Source organism: Centruroides sculpturatus, unplaced genomic scaffold (assembly GCF_000671375.1).
Source record: "Centruroides sculpturatus isolate CEXI.00-Female unplaced genomic scaffold, Cexi_2.0 scaffold1157, whole genome shotgun sequence".
In the NCBI taxonomy this organism is placed as follows: Eukaryota; Metazoa; Arthropoda; class Arachnida; order Scorpiones; family Buthidae; genus Centruroides; species Centruroides sculpturatus.
The window spans coordinates 252,086-280,073 of NW_019385292.1; the positions used below are offsets into that span (position 1 = coordinate 252,086).

A 27,988-nucleotide genomic window follows, 5' to 3' on the forward strand; every position below is an offset into this window, starting at 1 on the left:
TAGTTCATTATTTATACAAAAATAACACAGTAGTCTCTGTAGTCTGTCACTTACCAGTCCAATATGTCAAATCTGACATACTGCAAGTGGAGCATATGAAATTTTGGTGTTATTACAGTACTTGTCAATGTATGCAACAGAGAAAAACAAATATACATGTGTATTGTCAGTTGCTATTTGTTTGTTCCACTTGTGGTTGGAATTCATATTAATCACATTCAGAAATGTGATTAATATGATTTAACCTGTTAACCAGGCATAATTTTTACTGTACAGTACATACATACAAAATCCAGTAATCCGAGATCTACTGATCTATGACAGATTAGAGACTCTACTATATATTCTTTATAAATTATTATCATATTATAATCTTATAAATTCATAAATTAATAAGATTATAATATGATAAATATTTATAAATGTTAAAAATTATGTTTAAAATAATATACTGTAAAAAGACTAAGCATTCCACAAGGTATAATGAGAGCTAGAGACCTATACAATGTAGAATAATAGATCTAAATAATATTACTGACATGTTATATTTGTATCAAATTTATAGTAACAAATAATTTGATGAATAAGAGTAATATCAATTGTTAAAATTTCAGATTTTATACATACAAACAGTATATGAACTAGAAAGCCAGATATGATTCCTTGCAAACTACTGTATATCTCTTTTTGATATGACTGAGGCGTAATGAGAAAGAATAAAATGTTGGAGAACATAATCTCTCAAGAATAAGAAGAATAACTTTTGGATTTATAGCTTCACTTTAATTTTTGTTTATGTAGAAATAGTCTACAGTCCTTACAGAGTTCCATTAGTGTCTGGTAGACATAAAATCTTGCTATAAACATTAACATTGGAAAATAATTCTAATCTATTCTTCAATTTTTAAAAATATTTTTTTTATATAACTGTTTCAAAATTAAATTTTTAGCAGTGATAATAGCTGTGATATAAATTTAAAGTTCATAATTTTGTAGAAAAAATACATGTATCCCTCATTCCTATATCCATCAATATGGCATTCCTATATCATGATTTTGCAGTAACACAGTTTGAGAATTGGGGACATTCCCAGTACAACATGGTTTGAGAATTGGAGACATTCCCGTACAAAATGTCACAACTTTTAAGTGTAAACACTGTCATTCGATATGTTTTAATCCAAGCAAGTATGCATATTATCTCATAATTGCCCATAAATTTTAGAATGTTGAAAATTTTTAAAACTGTTTTGTGCTTTTCACTCAGTTTTCTTTAATAAGAACTGATTATATAATTCTTCTTCTTCCTCATTCTAGCTTCCTATTCTCTTTCCTATAAAGCAGGCGTTGTTGTTGGTGATAGTGCTCTAAATGAACCTGAAAGATTGTCACTGTGTTTTGTTTTTATATATTAAATTAAAAGTTACTAAATAAAATAATAAAATAAAATTTAATATCTTTTAGGCAAATGCAAGCAAATAAAAATATAAAATTTTATGAAAAACAGTACAGAAGAATTGAGACATTGCTGATATTTCAGATTAAGTTTAACAGAAAAGCTCAGAAGATGACAATAAATTACCAAAAAAAAAACATCCTCATTTAACAGTGTTTAGCAGTGAAGAAACAATATCTTTTAATTGTGATTGTTAATTAATTATTGATTGCTTTAATAAATACAGTTCTTTTAATTATGAGAAAAATTAGTATACTTTGTCTAACTTTTGGAACCTAACCCTTTGTTTTATATTAGTCCTTTGTTTCGAGTAGCACAGATTCACATGGCACTTTTTCAAAACCTAACTGCTGTGTTATAGGGGGATATCTATATAAAGAAAATTATTTATGAAATTTTAATAATTTATTTTGTTTTCTCTAATTCTCAGTTGTAAAACAATATATTCCTATATATCTGCAATCAAACTCCTATAAAAGTATATTATTTAGATTTTTTGATCCACATATAATCTCAAGTCAGTCAATAACTTTCCAATATTGGGATATAATAAACACACACAACATACCTATACCAGCATACTTAAAATTAACATATTTTTACTAATGTTCTCATCCATCTATAAACAGACATCTTCAGGTATATAATGCAGAACAAAGCATACATTAAAATCGAAAAGCATTTATGAACTTACAAATTCAATTTAAAATTATTTCTTGAACAAATTACATCTAAAGTTTAAAATTATTTTTGAATAACTTACAAAATGTTTAAATTACACCTGAAGATGTGTTATAAATGGATAAAACATTAGTAGAAATATGTTATTTTCAAGTAAACTGGTAAAGGTTTATGTTGTATGTGTTTATCTCAAGTCAGTTCATATTATCAAAACATACAGAGAGCATAATTTTATGATGTCTTAAATGTTTATAAATACTGTACTCTTTTGCATCTACATGTAATCAAAATTTGAAAAAAGCTAGAAAAAAATTCAAATTATCCAATATTCAAGTTATCAAGAATGTCTGATGAAAAGATAAACATACAACTTTAGGACACAATACAACTTTTTACAAATATACAAAGGGAAAAGAATATATTTATTCAATCATAAAAATTAATCAAAAACAAAATTTAAATCTACTTTTCTAAGTTGATTAAAACTGAGTGAAAATGTTATAAAATGATATTAGAACTACAAGACAATGACAGTTGATATTCAAGAAAAATTTTCACTGTAGATTAAAAAAGAAATGATGTACAGTAAGATGTATCTAGTAAAATCAGCAGAATTATTTTGTCAAACCATCATCTTTCTCCTACTTATCTAAAAGCATATTTGCAATGTTTATAATGTAATGAAATTTATTTTAAACTAAACTATGCATTAAATGTGTGCATTTTTGTTCTAATTTTCCAAAAGTATCTTAAAATTTTGAATTAATGCAAATAATCTACAAGCACCGATAATGTAATTTACAATTTACTAAATTCAAATTTAAGCATATCGCATCATACAGTTCGGAGACAGAGACACTCCGAACGGCAGAGGAAAAAAAAACAGACGGTCTTTGAGATGTCACGAGAATAAAATGACGCGAGCGTCGTGGACAGAGAGAAAGAGGAATGAGGACATTTTAAAAGAGTAAACGGAGAAGAGACACAATTAGCCACCTAATTCGACACTCAGAATGGACAAATGTTTTATCAGAAAGAAAGATAGAGGACAAAAGGGGACGTGGAAGACCCAGAGTGAAATGTCTCAACGAGTTATTACGGAAAAGGCCTTACCAACAAATAAAACAGCTAGCTAAGCGAAGAGAGAAGCTATAATACTGCACACATCCATCTTTGCCCATCAACCATTGGTTGAGGAGAGAGAGAGAGAACATTTTCAAATATTTTAAACGGACAGATGTTACATTTAACAAATATATGCACCAAATTCTAAATAGTTTTTTATTGTATTTAATTCAATATCGTCAGTGTATTGTATATAATTCAATTTGCTGGATAGAAAGATTGTTATAAATATGTATTGGCATATCCCTATAATGATGATTTTTTTTTTTAACAGAATTAACCTTCAATAATTTACACAAATGACTGCACGTTATATATTACTTACATATTTCAAAAAATATTACAAATATTAAAATATCTTTTATGTATATAACTTTTCATACAACTTGCCTTTGCATTCTGTGTCTGCACATAATAATTTTGCAGCTGCAACGAAATGTATATACATACAAAATATTAATAATTTTATAAATAACTTATTCGCACTTCTCTCGCGAAACTCCATGTTTACTTTCCGACACGTCATGTTCCAATTAACAGTGACCTCTAGTGCACTTTTTCTTCAAATGTTATTTATATACTAATTTTATAATGAGATTTAAAATTAAATATTGCCGATTACTTTCAAAACTTTCCACAGTTCGGTATGAAAAATTTGATTATTCTAAATACATTTATTTACGATATTTTTATGCAAGCGGAATGGCAGATAGATTTTTTTGGTACAGTATTCTTATAAAGTATTGCCATTTAAGTACTAAAAGTCTTTTTAGCAAGCCCATTACGGGTTCGGCCAGGCCCACAATGGGGCGGACGGGTGGTGAGGGACCGAGCCCGATACATCAGAACGGACCACTCCCGAAAAAATTTCAAGGGCTTTTCGTTCCATCCAGATACTTCCCGAGTCCTTCACAGCGGTAGATTTCCACCTTAACCGCTCCTCCATCCAGCAGTTGACTAGGCTTATAACTTTTAGAAAAAAAAAAAAACCTCTAAAAATAACTGTTTGATTGCTGGACTAAAAATCTAGCAAGTCCGTTTCTTGCTTTGAAAGATATTGTTGAAAATTTCCATTCTTCCAACGCGTCGGTAGAAATAGTCGAATGGCCGATTGAAAGAAAGAAAGTTGGTCGAAGCTGAAAAAAAGTTGGACGTCGAACTTCCTTTTTGCAAAAATATTTTTCCGCCGGTGAACAACCATGGCAATAAAGCCTAAGCCTGCCTCTCCGAGGGATCCAAGATTGAAGTGGATGGCAGACCCCTGGAAGTTTTTATGGGTGGTCTTTTCCGAATATGTCGTACCCCGTCCCTCACCACCCGGCCGCCCCATCATTTTTTTCATCATTTTTTTAAATTTAACATACTAGATATGAGTATATTCCCGGTTCCGCTTAGCATAACCGGGTTACAAGTACCCGGCCGCTCCATTGTGAACCTGGCCGAACCCATAATGGGCTTGTTGAAAGAGGCCCTCTTAGTGCCCATAAGGAGGAAAGAGTTATAAAAAACCGTGCCGCCCCGTTGTGAGTCCGGCTCAATCCACTACAGGTATAATTAACAAAGATCCACAGGAAAGAAAGAGAAAAATCAAAAAGAAAAAAGAAGAAAAATAGGCTTTCTCATAGGTGGGAAAAGGAGTAAGAATTTGAATTCATAAGCATATTTAAAATTTTGTTCGAACTTTCCTAAGATGTAGAGAAAACCACATCTGGTCACTGATGTTTTCTCTCTTTCTCACACACACAGCTTTCTCCACTAACTCGGGAACGCCTCTCCTAGGAGAGGGAAGAGCTTAACGAGATGCAGATGTAAGGTCTCCACACGATTTCTTATTTATGCACAAATTGATGATCTTTTGTTTTTAATTAAAAGTTTCCTGCTTTGCATTCGTTCTGATAGTTTTTACCTATAAACTGTTTTAAAAAGATAAAAGTTATTCAGTAGAGTGGTATCGTAAATATCGACCGGTATTGTCTGATAGTGTTACACTGAAATACCGATGTATCTTAAACTAGAATTCTGTTAATAATTCGAGGATAATAACGGAGTACTGTATAAACAACAAAATTTCAATCAGAATTATAAATGAAAAGTCGAATGTCTGGATTAATTAAATAAATTTCTATTGTTCATTTCGACAAAATGATCCCTGACCACGTGCTCATCTATTGGACATTACATTTATGAATATGCACTTTTTAAAAAACGCTTTCAGCCCTGTGGGCACTAAGAGGGCCTCTTTTTGCAAGCCCATTATGGGTTCGGCCAGGCCCACAATGGGACGAGCCGGTTGGTGAGGGACGGAGCACGACATATCCGGACGGACCACTTCTTTAACAATCGAAAATATGACGTTGATCAATAAAAAATATAAATTGATTAAATTATTAATATTGGAAGATTTTTATGAATTTTATTAATAAATTTTTCAGAATTTATGGCAATAAGAAATTTGAAGAAATAGAAAGCTAAATTTGAATTGGCAACACTATACTTGATGTTCGGTTTTTGCCATTGAAGATCATTAGTAGTAAACAAACATTCCGGGATTGTCTTATTTGGCTTCGATTTTAAAATGACAAACGATTACATAGAAGCTTCACCCGAAGAAGTTAAATTGCAAGCGACAGACTTTGATTCCGAAGTAAGATTTAAAATAAGTATATTTAAATTATAAAAATACACACAGTGAATATTTAAATTATAAAAATACACACAGTAACAGTGAATATTTAATGCTAACATCATGTAATATTAAAATACCATTTATTTCTCTTCACTGTTATTATTAGGGTACTTTTTCATTAACTGGGCCCATTCAATTCAATTACAATGAATATGTTTATACACGTGTATAAACATGTGTACAAACCACATGTATACACATGTTTGTACACATGTTTAATATTACAATAAACATGTGTATTAAACATATTTATTGTAATATTAAACATGTGTACAAACATATTTATTGTAATATTAAACATGTGTACAGACATGTGTATAAACATATTCATTGTAATTGAATTGAATGGCGCCCATTTAATGGAAAAGTATCATTATTAGATGAAATTTTGTACTTTTCGAATGTTTATCACTGTATTATCAACTGAAATGTGTATACAATGAACATTGTATTAAATACAAAACTTCTTACATTCTTTAGATATCATCCATGACTAGATCAAATAACTTTACAGAGGTTTCTCTTGGAGAGAAACGAAGAAAAATTCCTAAAAGAATTCTTCATTTTAGCGATGGACAATTAGAAGAATATAGCAGCGATGATGATGATGAATTTGATTCTATTAAAGATCAAAAGCCGCTTATAAATCCAGTTAAGTGACTAATTAATTTTTTGTTTTGAACATTTTGGTACTTTTGGGGTTATCATTCTGTATGTTGCACCATATTGCAGTTCAAAAAATAGAATTTTAAATGTTGTCAATTTTGTGAGCTACTTGTTTTTTATATTAATCAAATAAGAATTTTAATAATTTAGTAAATAAAGTATGACATATTTAAATTTATTATTACTACAGCATATAAATTGTTTTAATTCTCAATACTTGTTTGATGTTAAAGTATAATAAATTTAATTTACATTTGTCTCTAAGTGTTGGTTTAATACAGGGGTCACCAAACTACAGTCTGCGGGCCAGATCCGGCCTGTGAGGTCAGTTCATCTGGCCCACTGCTGCACTGTGCCACAAATGAGCTAAAGTACAATCATTTATATGGAAATATCATAGTTTGTAGATAAACTTACTATGTAGAAAAAATTAAGTGTAAATAAAAATGCCAAAATTAGTCTAATCTGATTTTTGCATCTGAGAGCAATTTAGGAAAATGGTGAAATAAAAAATTCAGTGACTGGATATCAGAGCACTTTTTGTGTAAGTACCTGCAATGAAGTTTCTAAGAAAAGCCATTATGAGCTTGCTGCAGCCATTGTGTTTGTGAATTGATAAATAAATATGTTGTATTCAGTGTATTGAACAAAATGGTTATACGGCCCGTGCTCGTCATTCTCTCAGTTATGTGGCCCGCTGTGGAAAAAGTTGTGACCCCTGGTTTAATAGAATGAACATTTTTTATCCAATTGTTTTAAGTTGTTCGTGAACTTTCTTTCCATTTGAAATAATCTCCAATCAGATTCGGCAATATACCAATTTAGTGCTTTTTTCGATGTTCTACATTGAATATTATGTTTTTTTTTGTACTTTATATCGGGTTGAATTTATATCATTTCCATTTACTTGTCTGTATACATCATGCCTACATTCATTTTGTTATACCCACATTTTAGATTTTTTCCCTCTAAATATAATTTCATTTTTCAAAAAAGCTTATAAAATTAATGTCATATACCTGTAGACTATGAACATCATCAACTTTAGATGTAGACAAATTCCAAAAATTGAATGAATAATCCATTTTCCACAAACTGTCAATGCAAATTTTCAAACTGAAGACTAATTTGTACATTAATGTGCAATATTAAATACTTTATCGCAAGTTTGATTTTTGTTTTAAAACAGTTATTCTGACTTCATAAACAAAGATATTTTTAAACGTTATTGAAACAAATTAATCTGAATTAAATCTTTCATTTGTGCAAAATTTAGTTATTTCATTCAGTCACTCATTCAAATTTGTTTATTTTCTAAATGGCACGAGAGTGTGACAGATATGTGAGAATGGATAGTAATGTGCAACACAAGGAAGGATAAGCTACAAGTACTAAAAAAAATTTCATTTATGCAATTGTAAATATTATAAGAAAATAAAAAAACGAATAATATCAAATAAATAAAAATTGTTTTATTGGAGCTTCTAATATATAAACATGTATGCAACTGTTGAGATTTACACGTATAACTCGTCTTGACGGGTAAAAATGTTGTATTTACAAGGAGAACATTGCTATATTCAAGGTGTTTAATACTTAGTACTTACATTTTTATTGTAGTTAAACACATGCTATTTATCTTCATATGAGGATATTTTTCTATGGTTAATATTTTTATTTTTCAATAAGAAAGTAAAACTTGGACTATTTGACTGGTTGAATGAAAGTGTAAATCTGATTATCAGTGATATCATTGCACTATGTTTTTGTTTTTTTCTTTCTGTGATTAAATTGTTTTTTCCTTATTCATTTCAGTTAATATATTTTTAGTAACAAATACATGCATAATAAAACTCTACCAACTTGAATTCCTTAAATTGAATCTATTTCAATTAAAAATTGTATACAAAAGTAGAAACATATCATCGAGAGAAGTTTGTTACAATATAATTCATAACGCCCATTCAATGTGAAATTGATATTGTGAATTTAATTTTGTCAATTATTTTATTTGTTCTTTTCTTTTATTTTTTTGTGTTTTCTTGTGGCTTTTATTTATCATTTCCTTTTATTATTTTGTTACTGTAAGCTATAATCAAATATTATATTATGTGTAAATTTTTGAACTCAAATAATCACATATTCGAACATCTTTGTAATTTAAATACGTTCTTATATGTTCTATGAGGTAAGGAACGGTTTTCAATGTTCCAGAATTTCAAAACCTGATGATGGCCTGTGGAACAGGTCGAAAATGTTCGTTGAGGTAATAAATACTTTCTCAGTGATTTAAAGTGTTATTATGTTGATTATGAAAGATAAGTTGTAAAACTTGAAAGTATTGCAATGTGTATGTTTATTTATTAAAGGAAAAGCTTTATTCATTTGCAAGAGTAACTTGGAAATATTTGAATTTTGACAAAAGTGTTTAGAAATTATGACAAAATGAAGTGATTCATGATATCAAATGTGATGAGATTAATTCAGAACTAATGATTTTTTTATTAAAATGTTTTGATTTAATATTATTTTTGGTTGAAGAGCTAAAGAGAGCTAAAATTTTAAAAAGTTATCACTAAATGATTAAGAAATTGAAATTTATGAATAAAACAATAGAAATCTTTACTAATCATCACCAATGTTTAATTTAATAAGTACTTTCAGCCTTTTTAAAAAGTCATCTTCAGGTTCTTCACATTAATATTTACTAAAAACAATTTTAATATTAAAAATAGCTTGAAATATCAAACTTCTTTTAAATAATTTTAATTGAATCTATTGAAATACTTATTTTATAGTCTTCCCCATAATAAGAATGGAACATTACATATGTGAAGGAAAATAGTTCATGATCATTATAAAGAATGAACATAAAGCTGTTTTATAATGGAACATAATAACTATAAAAGATATATTAGAAAATTATATGTTAAAACCTTAATAATCTATAAGTTTCCACCGGTGCCGCCATAACAACAATATCAAAAGCGCTCAGCAACTAAATAAAGAGAAACAAAATTTAAATATTCTTCCGTTATTTCTTTTTTTTTTCTCTTGTAAAATTTTTGACTTAATAATCTATTTGAAATTTATGATATTTTTGCAATAAAAAAAAAAACAAAAAACATCACAACATTGAAACTCCATCATTGTAACTAAACAAAAAAGCTATGACAGCAGTAAGCAATAAAATAGAACAGAATAAAAACTTTAAAAATTGAAACATCATATGACATGTTTAAATTTTTGAAGTTTTCATTCTGTTCTATTTTATTGCTTACTGCTGTCATAGCTTTTTTGTTTAGTTACAATGATGGTGTGATACATATTTAAGATCCAGCACATTTGGTCCATTCTTTTTCTGGGGAATACTATAGTTTGAAATTTATGAATGCTACTTATTAAAATAAATTATGCAAAGACTTACATCAATACACATATGAAATGTTTATATATTTTTGATCATATTCTTGGGATAAATTGAGAAACTTATTCAATAAATTTTGATGAATTAGATTTAAAAAATAAATGAAAGCAATTTTACTTGTGTTTGCCATTCATATCACTTTAGAAATAAATGAGTATAACAAAATTGTTATACTTCTAAAGAATTTTAGAGATAATTCTTCTTTATTAAATTCAAACATCTAATATAACAAAAAAGAAATCCTATTTCGGTAAATGTCTGTGAAAATATTTTAAAATGTTTTTTAACATGTTTTCAAGTAGAGAAATAGTCAGATATTACTGGTAAGATTATCATCATCTTAGTGTTAAGATAATATAGTATTTATATTTATTCCTTAATTAATTAATAATGACTTTTTCTGTATGCAAAAAGTTAAAGCATATTTTCTAAGACTGAACAGGTATAGAAATCTTGGAACATATTTTAACTTTTGACATGAATACATCTTTAAGTTCAGTCTGATACAGAGGCAAAGTAGTGAGAGGGTAGCACTTGTGCATGAACACTGAAAATGGATGTACAGTGTTTGAGCAGTGTAACTTGAATTGCAAAGAGATAGGATGTTGAAATTAGTATTGATTTGTAGAGAATAATAGGATCTACAATATTATTTAGCAATAATAATTGATAAAATAAAATTTGTAAGGTTATAAGCAGATAAGTGTATTGAGTTGAAGAAAATTTTCATAATGTCAAGGAAATTGCAAAGGAAATATAACAGAAATGTAAGAAATGTATATCATTGGAAAGGAAAATTCAAAAGGTATTAGAAAAACCTAAACTGACTGATGCTGAATGCTAAAAACTTTCTTATGCTATAGAGAGCGTAAGAAAGTTGAGCATGTGAATGCCAGCATGAGTACTTGAGTGCAATGCCACCTGAACCGATGGGTATTGATATGGAATGTGATAACCATTAAGATTTTATTCATTTATATCTTAAACTTCCTCTAAAACACAAAGACAGGTTCACACCTTAAACATTTGCAGTTTTATTCTTATATAGAACTCTCCCTTTTTTCGGATAAAGAAAAGCCATTAAGAGCTAGATATGGGAAAAAGGTTGGTTATGGATTTATATCCATAGTGTTAAGTTTAATTGTTAATATTTAACATATTTCAAATAATGGATATTAAAATTAATTGTATAAATTAATAATTGTGTAAAATAGTTTCTATAATCATAAATTTTTTTGTATATAGAAAACATTACCATGGTTTCCCTATCTTTGGTATTTAACATGGTGGCTTGGAAGCAGAACTCTTGCTGGTAAATTTAAGAATATTAGTTAATTGATTTTTATTTTTTTATTGTTTTTTGATAATTTAAGATATTCATTTATCAATTTAATATACAATTTTCTAAATATGTTTATAATCCAATATATATTTATGAACTGTATTTACATATGACTATATGAGGTTGCTGTCACAATCAAAATTGTCTTCCATTTCCTGAAAAACTTAAGGAATAAAACAGTGTCTTTTGATTATCATTGATCTAATCAGATCAATGATAATCAAAAGAAACTGTTTTATTCAGAAAAATTATAAATTCACCAATAAGTCAACTTTATTTTACAAAAATTAAGCAGAATTATAATGAATTATATTTTTGTTATATAATTCAGTGTTATATTAAAAGTAGTGTTTCAGTTTGTCAGTTTATCCACAAATTATTTTGTAGCTGACTATGAGAGATTAACTTTATTAATAATTTTTTTTTTTTGAAAAGTTGTGTTTTACACAGTTAGAGATAAAAATTAATTAGATTTAAATTAATTAAATAGTGAATTAAATATATCTGATGAATATTATGGCTTGCTTATGCAGTTCTTGGATAGTGAAGACTGCCATGAAGTATGTATTGCAAAGGCTTTAGGCTCCATACATAAATTTATTTTATTTTTCCCCAAATAAAAAAATCTTATTCCTTAAAAAGCCAGTTTATTTTTTACAAAGATTAAGCAAAACTGACATATTTTATATATATGAAAAATAGAGCATGAATTAATTTATCCCATTTTTTGATTGTCTTTGATTACGTCCATTCCAATGAATTTACCATTTGTTTATTGTCTTGTCTTAAATTAAACTGAAAATGTTGGATTATTATTCAGGCTATATTTAATGTAGTTTTTAATTAATTGAATTTGTTCTAAACAGAAGTGGTTAAAGCCACATTATTGTATAAAAATACATAATTAAAAATTAAGTTTGAATTTAATTAAATAGTAATAATTTAGAAAATTCTGTACAAAATGGTTAGCCTGAAATGGGACTTTTCCTGCCCAGAACTAATAGTCTGTTTGGATAATAAAGATTAACAATTTGGGTTTTAGTTGCATGTATGTATATTCTTGAAACTTTTATCAGAGATTGTATGCTTTATACATTACACCATTATTTTGCCATAACAAAATTATATCCAATTACAACATCTTTAATGCAGTTCTGTGAATAATGTCAAGTGCTTTGGTTAGTCTTTATATATGGTAATAAAGTTACTGTAATGCTTTTAAAATTATTTTGAGGTAATTATTTAACTGTTTAAATTTACACATTCTATTTTATAGAGTATAAAATGTGAAGTAGGACAGAGGTTTCCAACCTTTTTGTGACACAGGCACATTCGAGATTGCAAAAAGTAGTGGCGTGCGCAAATTTGATTTAAAAAAAATTAAATATTATGTCCTTTATTATAGCATGCATTTTGTAACATATTTACTGTAACATATTATATATTTATTATAAAAGAAGAATTAGTGCGATCTTGGACACTACATTTCATTTGCTAATTTCTCACAGTTGGGAGTGTAAGATCCCAATCCTAAACAATCTTCAAGGTTGGCATTTGTAAGTTGAGATCTGATTTTTGATTTTATAATATTCATGGTGGAAAATAAAGATTTACACAAATATGTGGAACCAAAACAGGATTTGATTTTGAAGGATCCTTTTCAAAAGATTATAGTTTTTATGATCAACTAAATTCCTAAAGTTTTCATCCGTATTGTGAAATTTTAATATGATGTCATTTTGAAAATCTAAAATCTCTTCTTCAATTATTGATGTTTCTTCTTGAAGAAGTTCTGCTATAGATTTAGCAGTTTCAGTAATGTCTACTTGTGTAGTAAAAGGATTTACAAAAAATGTAGCCATGGGTTTGATAATGGTAAATTGCTGGATTCTATTTTTAAACTGTTTCTAAAGTTTTTAAAAATGAGTAATAAATCATGTTTGGTCAAAATTATTCTCACCAGTATTCAGTTTCTTGGAAAGTGTACAGGGAGAATTTTTTGACAAATTTTTTATCCAAAACTGTATTTTGGCTTTTAACGCTTTTATAGAGCTAATCATTTCAGCTAAATGTTTATTTTTTCCCTGGAGATCCAGGTTTAAACTGTTCAATTTTTCACATATGTCAGTTAAAAAAGCTAAGTCCATCAACCATTGTAGATTATCTAATTGTTCAAACTTTTGACCTTCTGAAATAAGGAATTTTTTTTATCTCTTCCAAAAGATCAAAAAATTGGCCAAGTGCTTTGCCTTTATTTAACCATCTTATATCTGTATGTAAGATAAGGTCAGCTTGGAAAGATTTGTCCTTTTCTACGAGGGCTTTAAACAATCTGTGTGATAAAGGATTTGCTCAGATTTTGTTAGTTATTTTAATAACATCATTTATAAACATGTTCAAAGGAAAATATTTTGGCACATAATGATTCTTGATATATGATACAGTGATAATATATAAAGTTTGGGAAGGATTCATTTTTCTTGCAATGGCAAATTAATCCATTATTGCAGCCCACCATTGCTGGTGCACCATCAGTAATTATTGCTGATAACTTGTGTAAAGGCATATTAATTTCTGTTGAGTAATTTTTAAAGATATTATTTTTACCTCTTGTTCGCTCTTGCATAGTAAATTTAATAGTTCTTCTTTCACACTAAAATCACTGAATACCATTGTTATCATTACTGCCTGTATCTGATATATCTGTTGACTCATCTAATTGTAATGAGAAATACTTGCATTTTTCCAAATCATTTTTCAACTGACTTTATTAATCTGTTGAAATTGCCTGGATTCTTCTTGTACTTGTATTGTTTGATAATGGCAAATCTTGTATTGCTGAAATAATTTCTCGCTTATTAGAAAATTTTTCAAATAATGAATTGGCTCCAACAAGAAATGCTTCCTTAATTAGTTCATTTTCTAAAAATGGTATTTTTTGTTTTGCCAACAAATGAGAAATTTTAAAGAAAGCAATAGTGGCATTTTTATTTTTATTTATATTGCTGATAAAAAATGCTTGCTGGGTAGATAATCCCAATTTTCTTTTTCTTAACTCGGATTTAGGCAGATAACTAACCTAAAAAGAACTGTGATTAGTTTTGTAATGATGTTCGACACTGTGTTTTTTTGCCACTGATAGAACACAGTTGCATATTAAGCAAATACTTGGAATACTCATTTTGGGGTAAAAAAAAAAACAACACAACAATAGCATATGATGACAACAGTATGAGTTTACGACAACAGCATACGGTGACAATTAATACTATACTACTAATGCAACAAAAACGCCATTGGAGACATGATTATAATAGGCATGATAAATTAGACAGCGGTCAGTGTAGCCTGGGTGTAGCCAATTTAGTGAATTTCTCACTACATCTAGCAAGATTTTGAAATATTAAAGTAACTTATTGTTTTTTTTATTTTTAAGAATTTTTTTCATTATTTCAACACTTTGCCGCAGTTGCATATAAATAGCTTCGCAGGCGCACATGAGCCTGCGGGCACAAGGTTGGGAATTCCTGTTCTAGGACATCAGAAATTTTAATTTCTTTATACAGTATTTAAAAACATATATATTAAGAACAAAAAAAAAATAATTAAAAATTTGCATATTAAGACTATTACAGGTATCAAAAAACTATTTTAACTACCTGTTTAGAATATAATAAAATAAAAATTAGGATTATCTATAATATAATTATAATATTTCGATTAAAATAAATTGTTTTTTAAAATGATTTACTTCAGTATATTAAATTTTATTATGTTTTCATATAATAAAATGTAATTTGATATTTTCCAATTGTTTTGTTTGTATATAGATTAAGAATTTACATAAAAATGAAAAATTTATTTGTTATATATGTTCTTATTTTTGAAAACTTTGCAATATTTTTCTTAAAACTTATTATTGTAAATGGATTTTTAAATGAGTGGAAATTAACAATTTTTTTTTATAGTTTGTGATTATTTAGGAGAACATATTGCATATTTTTTTGGAATCACTTCTCCAAAATATTATTATGAATTACAGGAATATAAAAGAATGATTGAAGAGGTAAAATATTTTTAAATGTTTTTTTTTTTCAATATTTAATAATTTTTTCATATTTTATTATCTTTAGATAAGAAGTATTTAATAATTTAGTAATGAGCTTTTAATTAAATAATTTTCAATAGTTTATTAATTGACATCAGACATCCATCAATTGAAGGATTATTAACTAATATTATATTCCAAAAAATGGTATAATTGATAAAACTGCAATTGCTGAAACAGCAGTTCTGTGACCGAAAGGAGTTAGGGGGAGAAGATAATCATGACATTGAATATATATTCTATAATAAAATTAATTTACATTAAATGATTTTTGTTTGAATTAGCCAAAAAGTTTACAATTTGAAATTTAATGTATTTAATATAATGTTAATATTTACAGATGAATGACAATCCTTTCTACAAAATTGAATTGAGCCGAAAATTTGAATTATCAGACTTTAAACTATTTACAATACAATTTTTCTTATATTTTGTAAAATTTATTATGTATATTTTAGTACTAAATAACTAATTAAATGTTTTAAAATATATTAAAAATTCTCTTTTATTGAATTTAATTATTTTTGGTAAATTAGGTAAATTTTGTTTTACAAATAAAATTATTAGTTTTAATTTCATTTCTGAAATTTTTATTAAAAACAGGAAGATCAAGAACAAAAAGAAAATTTAGAAGAGTCAGCTGGCTGGAAATCTAGTTCTAATATTGAATTGAAAACAGTTCATATTCAAGAACCTACTAAAAATATGACAGAGATTAGCGGAACTCCATTTACTGCCAATCAAGTCATTTCGCCATCAGATTCCCAGCACTGGGAACGGTACTAAGTATACTGATAAAAAAAAATGCTTTGCATGATCATCCTCTTTTTTTTAAGATGCAAATGTAGCGTCATTCGAAATATTCTATAGTTTACTTGTCTGATTTTAAAATATTAATAGGACTTTATATTGTAAATAGTTTATGTTCTGCATGCATAAAATGAGTGCATTTTGTGCATTTTGGCTTTGATGTGCTTATTACCAGTTCAAAATAATTTAATTTTATGAATGCTGAAGTGCCTTGTATTGTATGTTATTTATTGTGTGTAGTTATTTAAAGTTAATCTAGTTCAGTTTTTTTTTAATATAAAAATTTATGTGAAAATTTAAAATAATTTTATATGTGATTATTAAATAACTTTTAATTTCATTGTTATATCTTTCATATTTCATTCATAAAGAAAATTTATAAGTTAATCAGAAATATATAGATAAATTTTAACATTTTTAAATATGCAATTTTTTAAACAAATTTATAATTATTATTTAAATATAAGATATTTATACTGCCTTTCTGATATAGACATAATGTATGTATTTATAAGAGAATTACAATACTGAAAATTTTTTATAAAATTATTTTCTTTTTGAATTATCAGAAAATTTTTAAATTATGAAAACATCTAACAAATATAAACTGCTCAACAAAATTGAGGGATAATGCATTTATAAGTAGTGGATAAGGTTATCACAAGAACACGACACTGAATTATTTCATTTTATCAATGCCACATGGATAAGCTGTGGTTATAACAGTTCACAGGGATTACACAACCTATTAGAGATTTTTTTCTTGTTTCTTTGTTTTATTGTTTTATATTATCAATAATCTTTTGATTTGCATATGTACAGTTCATAAATTTAAATTAAATTTTTAATAAATACAGGAAACCTACTGGTGTTTCAATTAAGATTATCAAATAGTAAACCCAAGTTTGTCTTATAACCAAGTCTGTTTTAATCAGGAGACAAAGTTCAGTTAACAAAAGAAATTTTTTATTTGAAATGCATTTTGGGATTAAAATATCCCTTCTTCAGGCTACAAAATATATCTTAGATTAGCAATCTTAAATCGATGAAGTACAAAATAAATTACAATAAAAAATTAAAGTATCAACAAGAACACTCCAGTTTTTACATATATGCCTCTCATTAATGAGAGGAACTTATCATTTTTTGGGGAAAATTCATTGATCATACTTCTGCTTTTGTTACATATTGAATTATCCCATAACTTTGTTGAGCATTTTAGTTTATTCATATCTTACTGATTATTTTATTCATAAAGTTTAATTAACATAGGCATTAAATATAAAAACTTATTAATTGATATAAAATTATTTAAACTAATAAATGTCTCATTATGTTTCTAAACATTGCTTATTAAATATTTGATTATTATTTAAATTCTTAATATTACAGCAGTCTTTGAACTGGAGAATTTAAAAAATTAAAAGAAAAATGCTATATTGCATCCTAATTGTTGTAACATCTATAAAGATCACAAGGTACAAGTTTGAAAATAAAATTTAATTTCATTGTTGTTAACAATTTAACTTATTAAATTTGAAAATTCAAATGAAAACTGTTCTTTGTGGTTGCTATTAAAACTATCTTGTGTGATTGCTTAGCCACTATATTTGAAAATGTAAGCAGTTTTTCATTCTCGTGTGTATGCAAGAGTTGTGATAAATTCTATTTTTAAATGCAACATATCTAAAATTGTCATCAAAGCACAAATATATTGAATAATCATGAGTAATTTCTTAATCACAATGATATTTAATATGAAACAATCGTAAAAATTGCCTTCAAATTTTTTATTCTTTAGCATAATGTAAAAATTATAAGGCAGCAGATTTATTAAATAAAAACATAAACTACTACTTTAATGTTTGTATTTCTGTGATAATCAACAATCTAAGATCAAGTATGTCATTCCAATATAATTCTTCTATTAAAAACTATTTTATTATTATTATTCCAATATTAATTCGCTTGGTGTTCATAACTGAAATTTTAAAATTTAATTATTATTAATTGACATGTACAGTTATTTATTAGTATTATATAAATTGTTCTAGTTAAAAAAAATTTGTAAGTTAAGAAAATTTTAAAATTTGTTTGAATATATTCTTATAAATAATTTTAACTTCTGTTTTAAAAATTTCATCATAATATTTTAATGTATACAATTTTATGAACTGTCTAGTGTGTATTAAAAAATTCTATTGTAATGATTGATTTTGTTTGTTTTAATTATATTATGCTATATATGTTTAAATTATGCTATATATATAACATAATTTAACAAAACTTTATATGATGTCTGGTTTATCTAAGGGTATGCTTACGGTGCTGCTTCACCACCTTGATACCAAAGCAATCAGAATTACTACTACAAAATAAGCATAATTGCACATATCACATGACTTCAATTAGATAACTAAAGTTATTCTAAGGTAATTGAATAACATTCTCAAATACAATTGTACATCACTGCACATCATAATCAACAGTCCCAGATTAAGCACTTTTAAGCCTTTAATTTATTTATTAAGCAGATACAAATGTAGAAAAATATTACTGTAATAATAAACAGATAGATGAAACTTCAAGCCAAGGCATTGCATGCATGCAGGGGTGGATCTACATAGGGACTAATAGGGCTTAAACCCTGGGCTCCCAAGTGTCAAGGGCCCACAAAAATTGAATTATCATAAGTTTTTAATACATTTTCATTAACAATGAGCACTTATTGTATAGTTAAAAATAGTTAATACTATAAATTATTATATTATTAATATTATTTGTTTTATTGTAATCAGTGTAAAGATTCTTAATCTAAAAAAAAATGGTGCCCATTGGATTTCATTAAGCCCTAGGCCCCGAAAAACCTAGATCCGCCCCTTCACCCATGTATTATGTATCCTGAAATATCAATGTGTACTAACGAGTGATCAGTGTTTAAATTGAGAGCATAGCTAGAATGACTATAATATAGGCTGCTCTAGTAAATTAGGCCCACCAGTGGCCAAGCGGTCTTCGTTCCCTGAACACTGAGAGTTTGTTGTGGGTTCACGCCTCGCCTACGGGATGACCGTGTGGAGTTCTTCACGTTTGTAACACCGAAATAGGGGCAGTTTTTCATTAAAGACCTCCCGGAAAGCACTCCTCCCCTTGGCAGATCGCCCACCTGTTACGTTGCCATAACCAAATAAACCAAACTTAATATTTCACATTGTTATAATGAAATTTGATTGTGTATTTTCGGAATTTCACTCATAAATTGAAAAATTCGCTTTGATTTATCAAATAACTGATTCAAAAATTTAAGTCTATTGGGTGAATGCAAAGAATTGTGTTTAAAATAGAAGTTTTAAAATGTTAATTTAAATTAACTTAATGTATTTAAATTAGAATAGAAAAGTCGATTTCAAACATAATAAAGTTGAGGGAACGTTATGGTCGTTTATTTTCCCAGCTGTTATAGGCCTACATAACAGAGAAATTATGGCGATGGGTCAAAAAATGACCCTACTCCAAGATTTTTAAATTTTTGGACTCGAACTTTGAAACATCGAGAAATATAAAAGTTGAGGATTTTTCTTTACGTTTGGATGTTAGTGGAGGGGTACTATTTTGAAGCTTAATACAGTGGTACCTCAGGATACGAAATTAATCCGTTCCGAAACTGAGATCGTATCATGAAAATGTCGTAAGGTGAATCAACTTTCCCCATACGATTACATGTAAAACCAAATAATTCGTTTTAACGCGAAAAACATACTCAAATTAAAGCCAAGTAATACATTAAAAAAATAACTGTAGTAAGGAAAACAAATGAAAAATGCGAACTAATGTAACGTCGTATGGTGAGTTTTTGTTCGTATCGTGGAGCAAAAATATGTTCGAATTTCATGTCGTATCCTGAAAATTTCGTATGCTGGGGCGTTCGTATCCTGAGGTACCACTGTAACTCCTGTGTCTAAATTTTTATAATAAAATCTCATAACAGATGACGCCACATACAAGTTTAACTATGTGACCGGAAAAGTTACGTAACTCGTTTAGGAGGTTATTAAAAGGTAATCTATCGTATTTCACCTTCAATTTCCACTGATTTCTGAATTATGCCTGAATCGATTGTTTTTTTTTTCTATTGTTGGTCACCAAGCTCTGAAAATTTTGATTGTTTCTTCTTTTCGCAAATTTACGGCAGAATGTGATTCGGTACTGTAGTTGTCTTGAAACTAATTCTTTGTTTTTCGTTTACAGTTTGGGAGATACGTAATTCTCTTAATAATTTAGAATATTTTAAAATCACGACATTTCGACTCGAAGTTATAAGTATTCAAATCGACATATCTCAACTTAATATTTGTCCATGATCGAAAAAATGGTCCTTTTATTCAGGAGTGTATACGAAATTTAGAAAGTTTATACATAATATACTCTGTACATAAATTACAAAGGTCGTTCAAGGTTAAACGAGACTTTTATTTTTACACACCAGAAGGAATGTTTAAAAGATGTATAAACTATGTCAATTTTTCGAAATACTTTTCATCTGTATGTAGACACTGTTGCCAGAGGCAGGGTAGGTCCCTGATACCTTTCTCGTAGAAAAAAGTGGGCTGATGTCGTAGCCAGCACAGGACAACTTGCTGCAGTTCATCATCTGTCTGGAATTTCGTTCCTCCAGGTGATCTTTAAGGAGCCCAAACAAATGATAATTGCTGGGAGCTAATCAACTTCAATAGGAAACCGATTCAGAAGCTGTTCACAAGTCTCCTTGCGTACCCATTTCTGTCAGCTGTCGGGGAACACATCTTGCGGAACAGTAAGTGCTCGTGAATTATTTTCTCAACACTACCGACACTAATGGACACTTCGTCTGCTATGTGTCTCACGGTTAAGGCGGCTATACACGATGGGTTAATTCTTTGAGGCTGCCTGGCCTTGAGGAACTTCAGAATTTCCTATCGCTCACAAACGAAGAAAACCTCTCAGCAGAGGGTGGGGCAGCTTGCCCCGGGCGCCACTGGCAGAGGGGAGCCAAATGGTTTCCAAGAAAAACAAAATTTGTTTCTGGAGGGGAGGGGACGCCAATATAGTGTCGCGGCCCGGGTGCAGTTACGTTCGCTACGCCATTGTGTTTATTATTACGCCACTGATGTTTATTGGCAACAAATTCTATTAAAACTCGCGGGAAAAAAGTATGCATAGAAGTCTATGGTGTAAATAGTAGTAGTAGTGGTTTGGGTAGCACTGATCACAAAATTAATTTTTCATACGAATAATTTTTTAATGGAATTATTTCAGATCACAAAATTAATTTTTCAAGAGAAATCTTGGGCTATAGATTATGTTAAAAAGCATCAATTATCAGCGAAAGACAATGGCAAGTCGATTTTACTACCAAAAAAATTCATGGATTAAATTTTATAGACGAATATATATTAATAATTCTCAACCACATCCGATATTAGTACAAATTGTAAACATTATTATCGCAAATTAATTTTATAATTTAATAATTAAAAAGAATTTATTAAACTTTGTCTTATTTTAAGTTGTCATGTTTTAATTTACTTGGATATTAAAACAATAAATTTTTTAAAATGTAGAAGAAAATGATAAAGAGTATCGAGATGTTTTATGAAAACGGAAGAAATGAATTGAGAAGTTTTCTAAATATTAAAATTATTTATAATTTTAATTTACTCAAGAAATTTTTGATCCGAAAATAATTTATAACCTGAAAAATTAATTTATTAGGTTATAAATAATAAAAGTTAATAAGGTTATAGAAAATAATTCTTCCAAACATTCACGAGACATTGTTCTCACACACGTTTAGGTCGGCCTGCGCAGTCTGACACTGCGCCAGGAAAATCAAATGGTTTTTCAATTCTACTCCGGTGGTCGGTACACTTCGCCAAAACTGTTAAATTTTTCCCCATAAACTACCAAGAATTATAAAGGTCAGGCATGCATGGTTACTCCTTTGAGGATTAACCCATCGTGTATAGCCGCCTTTACTCGCCGGTTCTCTGGAATAACTTGCTCAACTCGTGCGATATTCACTGGCGTTAGTACAGTTGGAGAAACATGTCCATGTGCTTCATTTGTCACCAGCTCTCATCCTTCACCATATTGTCGACACCATTCGTACAATCTTGCTAGCAATAGCGTTTGTTCTCCACTTAATCTTCTCAAAATTTCAGGAGGCTTAACCTTTTTCTTCACGAGAAATTTGATTACGCACAGTTGTTCCACTGTTGCGGTCTGTTGGTTTTATATTAAGTGACGTTTAAGGAATATAATTCAACACTTTGTTTTTATATATGTTAATATATATATTAAATATATTAAATTTCTATGGAAATAAGTAGAGTGATATAATAGCGAAGACACGGCCACTGAGAAGACACCCGTAGACACTGTGCAATAAAAGTGTAGACTAAGTATAATCTACATAAACTTAAAATATTTCGATTTAATTACTAAACTCAGATTATTTATTTCATACTCTTATTATTGTATAAACACACGTACTTGACAGTTTCAATTACATTTGGTGCGTTTTATCAGTTATGAACTATAAGAATCATAAGGTTCGGTAGAGGCAAGCCGTCAAGTAAGTCAGAGAACGAACGAAAGAATGGTTTAACAAAGAGTGGGCGTTGAGATATATTATCACAGGTAAAGAGAGGCTTAGGAATAGAAGTGAGTACTTTAAATATTCGCACATGCCGCCCACAAATAACAGGCACATTGAAATTTGGTGGTGGTAGTCTTACGATCTGCGGGTCTGGAGCTGTATTACCTATTTTGGGTCAGAGAGCTATGTTCTATACCTAATAGAATCGATAGTGTTATTTAAACTGAAATACTTGACAATTATTTGCTACAATCTGTTGATTATTACCATATTGATAGGAACGCTTTCATTTATCGGCAACGTAATAATCCAAAACATACATCCAGGAGTGCAATGTTATGGCTTTGGGATCAAAATATTAGCTTGCTTGAGTGGCCGCCTCAATCTCCCGATCTCAACTCGATCGAACACGTCCGGTTCCTTCTTAAACCTCGCTTGTCTGACTATGTAGCTCCCCCGAAAGCATCCATCAATTATGGGAACTAAAATAATTACGTTGTTAGGATAATTATATTATAATTATATACGTAAACATATAAGTATGCAAATATATATAAAGTTTTTTCTACTAAATGTGTCTTACAATATTTTCCAGTTCTATAAAGAATGGTTTTTTGAACCAAGTACGCAGGAGACCAAGAATGGTCTCCTGCGTACTTTGGGAGGATTATGACGCTTACTGTATATGTATACATATATAGAAAATTAAGTACAGCATTTGTCTCTCTCTGTTCATAGCTTTTTGGTCGATCTTCGCCAATTATTCTTGCTTATTCTTTGGTACTCAAAGGAAATACCGTTTAATATCGCTAAAACCTAAATCCCCCGCCTCTCCTCTGATTTCATCTCTCTTATTAACTCCTGAACCTTTTATCCAATTGTACCTTTTATTCAAAAATGTACGAAATTTATTATACTTATTCTCTTGGACTCTGAGGAAAATATAGACTTTCATGAAATCTGAACGCATCACTCTCCTCCCGATTCGCTCTTCTTGATACTTCGTGATATTAACAAAACTGATAACATTAACAAAACTGAAATGACCAAACTCGTAATATAGTTTTCATTTTAGTGTATATCCTTCTTACTTTTTGGCCGGACATTATCTGCTAGTTTATTAATAAAAACAAATAATTAAGAACTCTAGTAATAGTATAAATTTTAAAAATATCTTTATAAATTTAATTTGCATTTTCCAAACACCGTGCTTATTACAAGAATTGTACATTTATAAATAAAACGATCTTAATTGATTTTCTTTCGCGAACAACGTTTTATATATGACTCATAGAACAATTTACAGAACAAAATCAAATATGACGAAACAAGTAAAAAAACATTATCCAATGCTTCTTTCGATACATCACATTCGTAATTATTAATTATTAGCCAATACACCCAACAAGATGTTAAAACTGCCCAAGCCATTTGCAATATTTGAATTGTTGTTATAAACATGGCGAACTTTTTAGGCATTTTTATATTCATCGCTTTCAAAGCGAAATAGCTATACATAAAAGAATGAACAAAAACGTTGAAGTAACAAATTAAATATCCAAAAGTAATTTCTCTATAAGCCCCGTACCAAATTATAATCAGAGTAGCCATATGATGGTACCAATGAAGAAACAACAAGTTCCGTTTGCGCAAAACAATGAGTACAGTATCTCCAAATTCCACGACCTTCGATAAGAGATATAAAGCAGTCCAAAACATAAATCCTTTGTGTCTAGTATAAATTGTGTTATCACAGATCATGTAGTAGAAAGGGACGTATTTTATGCCATATATTAGTGCCGTGATTCCTCTTACCGTGCAGCAAATACTGAAGAGTGCCAAAGCGCAATTCCAGTAGACTGTAGCTCTTCTGAGATCGAATGCCGGTCGATACTTCATATAATGCTGGAGATAATGAATGACAGCTACGTATATAATAGAAAGGTAGACAGAATAATGCCAATATTTGGCTGCATAAGGTCTTAAATCTTCCACGTCAATATATGTTTCAAATCCATAATGTTGAGGAATTGGTACAGTAATAACAAAGCGCTTCATCCTTTATAATGATTACTGAAATTAAAACTTAATTTTTGAAAATTGATTACAGTAGAGCCTCGATTATCCGACCCCCGATTAACCGCCACCTCGGTTAACCGACCGTCCTAGTCGGCAAATTTCAAATGTCCGCTAGTGATGTGGCGCTACAATATTTGGCTATTTCTTGGCTACTTTAATATTATTTTTACGTGTTTTAGCTGGCAACACTCATTCGACCATGAAAGGGAGCCAGTATTTAAACGAGGCTTAATTTTCTAATTTTTAACGATACAATAGCGACGATTATTATTTTTAAAAATTTTTGTTAGGCTTAACATCGATGAAAATTCAACGCGAAGTAGGTTAATAGCGATATACTAATATACTAATTACATGGGATATAATAATATACTACACTAATAATGAATTTTTTCATACTTTTCGGTTATCCGACTTTTCAATTATCCGACCAACCCCAGTCCCCAATTGGGTCGGATAATCGAGGCTCTACTGTAATCACTTCATTTTTAATATTTGCAAATTAAAAATAACACTATTATAAATTTATTATTTTTTAAAAATTGCTGTAAGTTTTAAGAGATTAAATAAGCAATAATAAATTATTTACTTACATTTCGTCGATTTATACTGCGAAGCAAACTAATCTACAAAGTCCTGAAGACAACTACTACTGATTTAAAACAGGAAGAATACAGGGAAACTACACGCAAGGAGAGGCGTATTTATTTCTTATCTGTAGACAGAAACAAATCACTATTTTTTAAATATACTTATTTTCTCCGTATTCCTCTATTATTTGCGTCTGTTTGTTTATTATTATTATACATAAGTCACTAATAAATATGAAATCACCTATCAGATTAACGTTTATAAATTTTATTGATGAAATTGTAAGGGAGAATATTAAAAACATTAGAATTAATTTATCAAAAAATATTATATGCCGAAGATTAAATTACTATAAACAGTATAAATTAATTGGTAAAGTGATTGATTGGTTGTCTTTGTGCGCTAATTAATAATTATTATGAATTTATTTAATGAAAAATTTTCCTTATATACTATCATATGTTATAATTTTTCTTATAATAATATTAAAAAATACTGTAATTTATTTACTATTTTAGAAAGAAAGGTTATTTTTCATAACAGTAATTTATACTTCTTGTAGTTATTTAATTCGGAATTTTTTGCACTTGAATAATTTGTTCTTATGCCTTTGTTTCAACAGAACTTAAATCAGTATTTTTCAACATTTTTCTAATAGAGGCACCCCAATCTAGTTATATTCGTTGTATCATCCTTAGTAATATAAGTAAGTATACTGCTGTACATGTAAGAAGTGTTATGGTGCAGCTCGGGAATATATTTTGCGACACTCTTGTGTGGGTAAATTGTGACATTCTTGCGCGACATAAGATGTAAACAACGAGACTCGGAACCGTTCGAGTATGTGTCAAACTATCTGTCAAGGTCTTAGCGGAAGACAAACTCTAACACGAGCGCTCATAAATAGGTAAATCATTGACTCGCTAGTCTATAAAATGTTGGCCGAGATAAACCTTTTCGAACAAAAAAAGGAGAATTTTTGATAGATGAAAGATGAAAATGATCGTTAAATTCTTAGACGTCAAAAAATGGTATAAACAACGGCCTGAGTTATGAGTGCAGGTGTTATTGTTTTATAAACAGTCACCGAGCAGAATCGACAAAGAGGTATTTTTGAGAATCGGACCTTTCCTGCGACCCGAAAAGGTTTCGTCTTGCACCTGGAGACAAAGAAGAGACCAATCGGTAAGCGAGGAATGGGACAGGGACCAATCCAAAATGCGAATAGCGGGGGAAAAACTATAAAAGTCGGAACTTCAAAGTCGAAGGAGAGTCTCCTCTGGACTAAGCCTACAGTTGTGCTTTATCTATTGTGTGTGTGCTACCGCCGATCACCTAGGAGGCCGCAGCTTAACACCGAACATCTGCATCGTCCAGCGATCCTTCTCGTCCACCTGGGCTACGACCAATACTTTCAGTGTTTCATAGGAACACCGAGATTTTGGAATTGTCCAATATCGATGTAAGCATGAATTCGAACAAATAAACGTGTTTTCTCTTGTAAAACACTTGTTCTTCATTTGCCTCCTTCGCAACCGCCCACATACGTGGTTTCCCTTAGGCTCATTCTGATGCGAGATAAACTGTACTCCCCTTAACGTCGGCAAACTTACACTGGTGTCAGAAGTCGGATTTTAGGCCCAATATACACCAGTGCTAACCTTACACTTGTTGGAAACCACTGATTTAACTTATTTCAGTGCTTATGCTATCTTTTTAATTTTTTTTTGTTGTAACCACAAGAAAAACAAAACGATAAAGATAATTTGATGGTGATTATTTAAGTTTTTAAATATTTACCATTTACCAAATTTTTAAATAAGTATTTCTTTTGGACCGTTTTTCTGGTCACCTCCTATATAAATAGCACAAATGTCCGAACATGTTTTAAAATGTTTGAGAATTCTTTATAATTAGTATACACCCTACTGGAACCCGACTTCTCCTGTAAACGTCCCGCAAACGTCCAGCAACAGCTGCTTTCAAGGTCAAAATGGCGGCTGACGTTGGCAAACTTGCCGAGCACTTCTACATTCTACAAATGTCTATTGTGAATAAAAGCCACAATAAATTGAAAATAAATTATTGAAACAAATTAAAATCGATCTCAAAATATAAATGCTTATATGCATACTGTAAACATAAGTTAAATGTTAGTTATTTAAACACAGTTCTTGTCTAAAATTGTAAATAACTATTATTATTGGGCTGTAATTTTTAAATTGAAACCGATATATAACGTGAATTCGCAAGTTGTCGCTGTACTTGTCAGAACGAAGCTTTCGTAATTATAGAATTATTATAATACTGTATTGTCGTACACCATTTTCACATACCGATGTGAGGACCAGAAATTTAGTGTTTTAAACTATAATTTTTT

At 29.3% G+C, this 27,988-nt stretch overlaps 3 protein-coding genes across 4 annotated transcripts in view; 1 reads left to right on the top strand and 2 right to left on the bottom strand.

Moving 5' to 3' along the window:
• LOC111637262 (TNF receptor-associated factor family protein DDB_G0272098-like) overlaps positions 1-3,796 on the bottom strand; it is a 30,779-nt gene extending 26,983 nt beyond the window's left edge. The window contains exon 1 of the mRNA XM_023382715.1: positions 3,653-3,796. Within this exon, the coding sequence (XP_023238483.1) occupies positions 3,653-3,788 (136 nt within the window). The 5' untranslated portion in view covers positions 3,789-3,796. The remainder of the gene's footprint in view (positions 1-3,652) is intronic.
• A 1,934-nt stretch (positions 3,797-5,730) lies between these two features.
• Positions 5,731-18,298, top strand: LOC111637265 (protein FAM177A1-like). Its single transcript, XM_023382718.1, has 6 exons — positions 5,731-5,906; positions 6,429-6,599; positions 11,287-11,353; positions 15,352-15,449; positions 16,095-16,270; positions 17,694-18,298. The coding sequence occupies exons 1-6, from the start codon at positions 5,838-5,840 to the stop codon at positions 17,701-17,703; spliced, it is 591 nt and encodes a 196-aa protein (XP_023238486.1). The 5' UTR covers positions 5,731-5,837; the 3' UTR covers positions 17,704-18,298.
• Positions 18,299-24,132: 5,834 nt separating this feature from the next.
• LOC111637266 (elongation of very long chain fatty acids protein 6-like) lies at positions 24,133-25,721 on the bottom strand. 2 transcript variants are annotated; one of them, XM_023382719.1, is made up of 2 exons: positions 25,611-25,721; positions 24,133-24,997 (listed from the first exon to the last, which is right to left on the bottom strand). In XM_023382719.1, coding segments are annotated over exons 1-2 (813 nt in total). In that variant the 5' UTR covers positions 25,613-25,721; the 3' UTR covers positions 24,133-24,186. The 2 variants fall into 2 exon arrangements, with proteins under 2 accessions (XP_023238487.1, XP_023238488.1); XM_023382720.1 differs by having other exon boundaries at positions 24,133-25,011; positions 25,611-25,679.
• Positions 25,722-27,988: the final 2,267 nt, after the last annotated feature.

Coding starts and splice junctions, on each gene's coding strand:
- LOC111637265 (XM_023382718.1), top strand. CDS start 5,838: ATGACAAACGATTACATAGAAGCTTCACCCGAAGAAGTTAAATTGCAA. Junction 6,600..11,286: donor AAAAGCCGCTTATAAATCCA/GTTAAGTGACTA, acceptor TTTTGTATATAG/AAAACATTACCATGGTTTCC. Junction 15,450..16,094: donor ATAAAAGAATGATTGAAGAG/GTAAAATATTTT, acceptor TATTAAAAACAG/GAAGATCAAGAACAAAAAGA.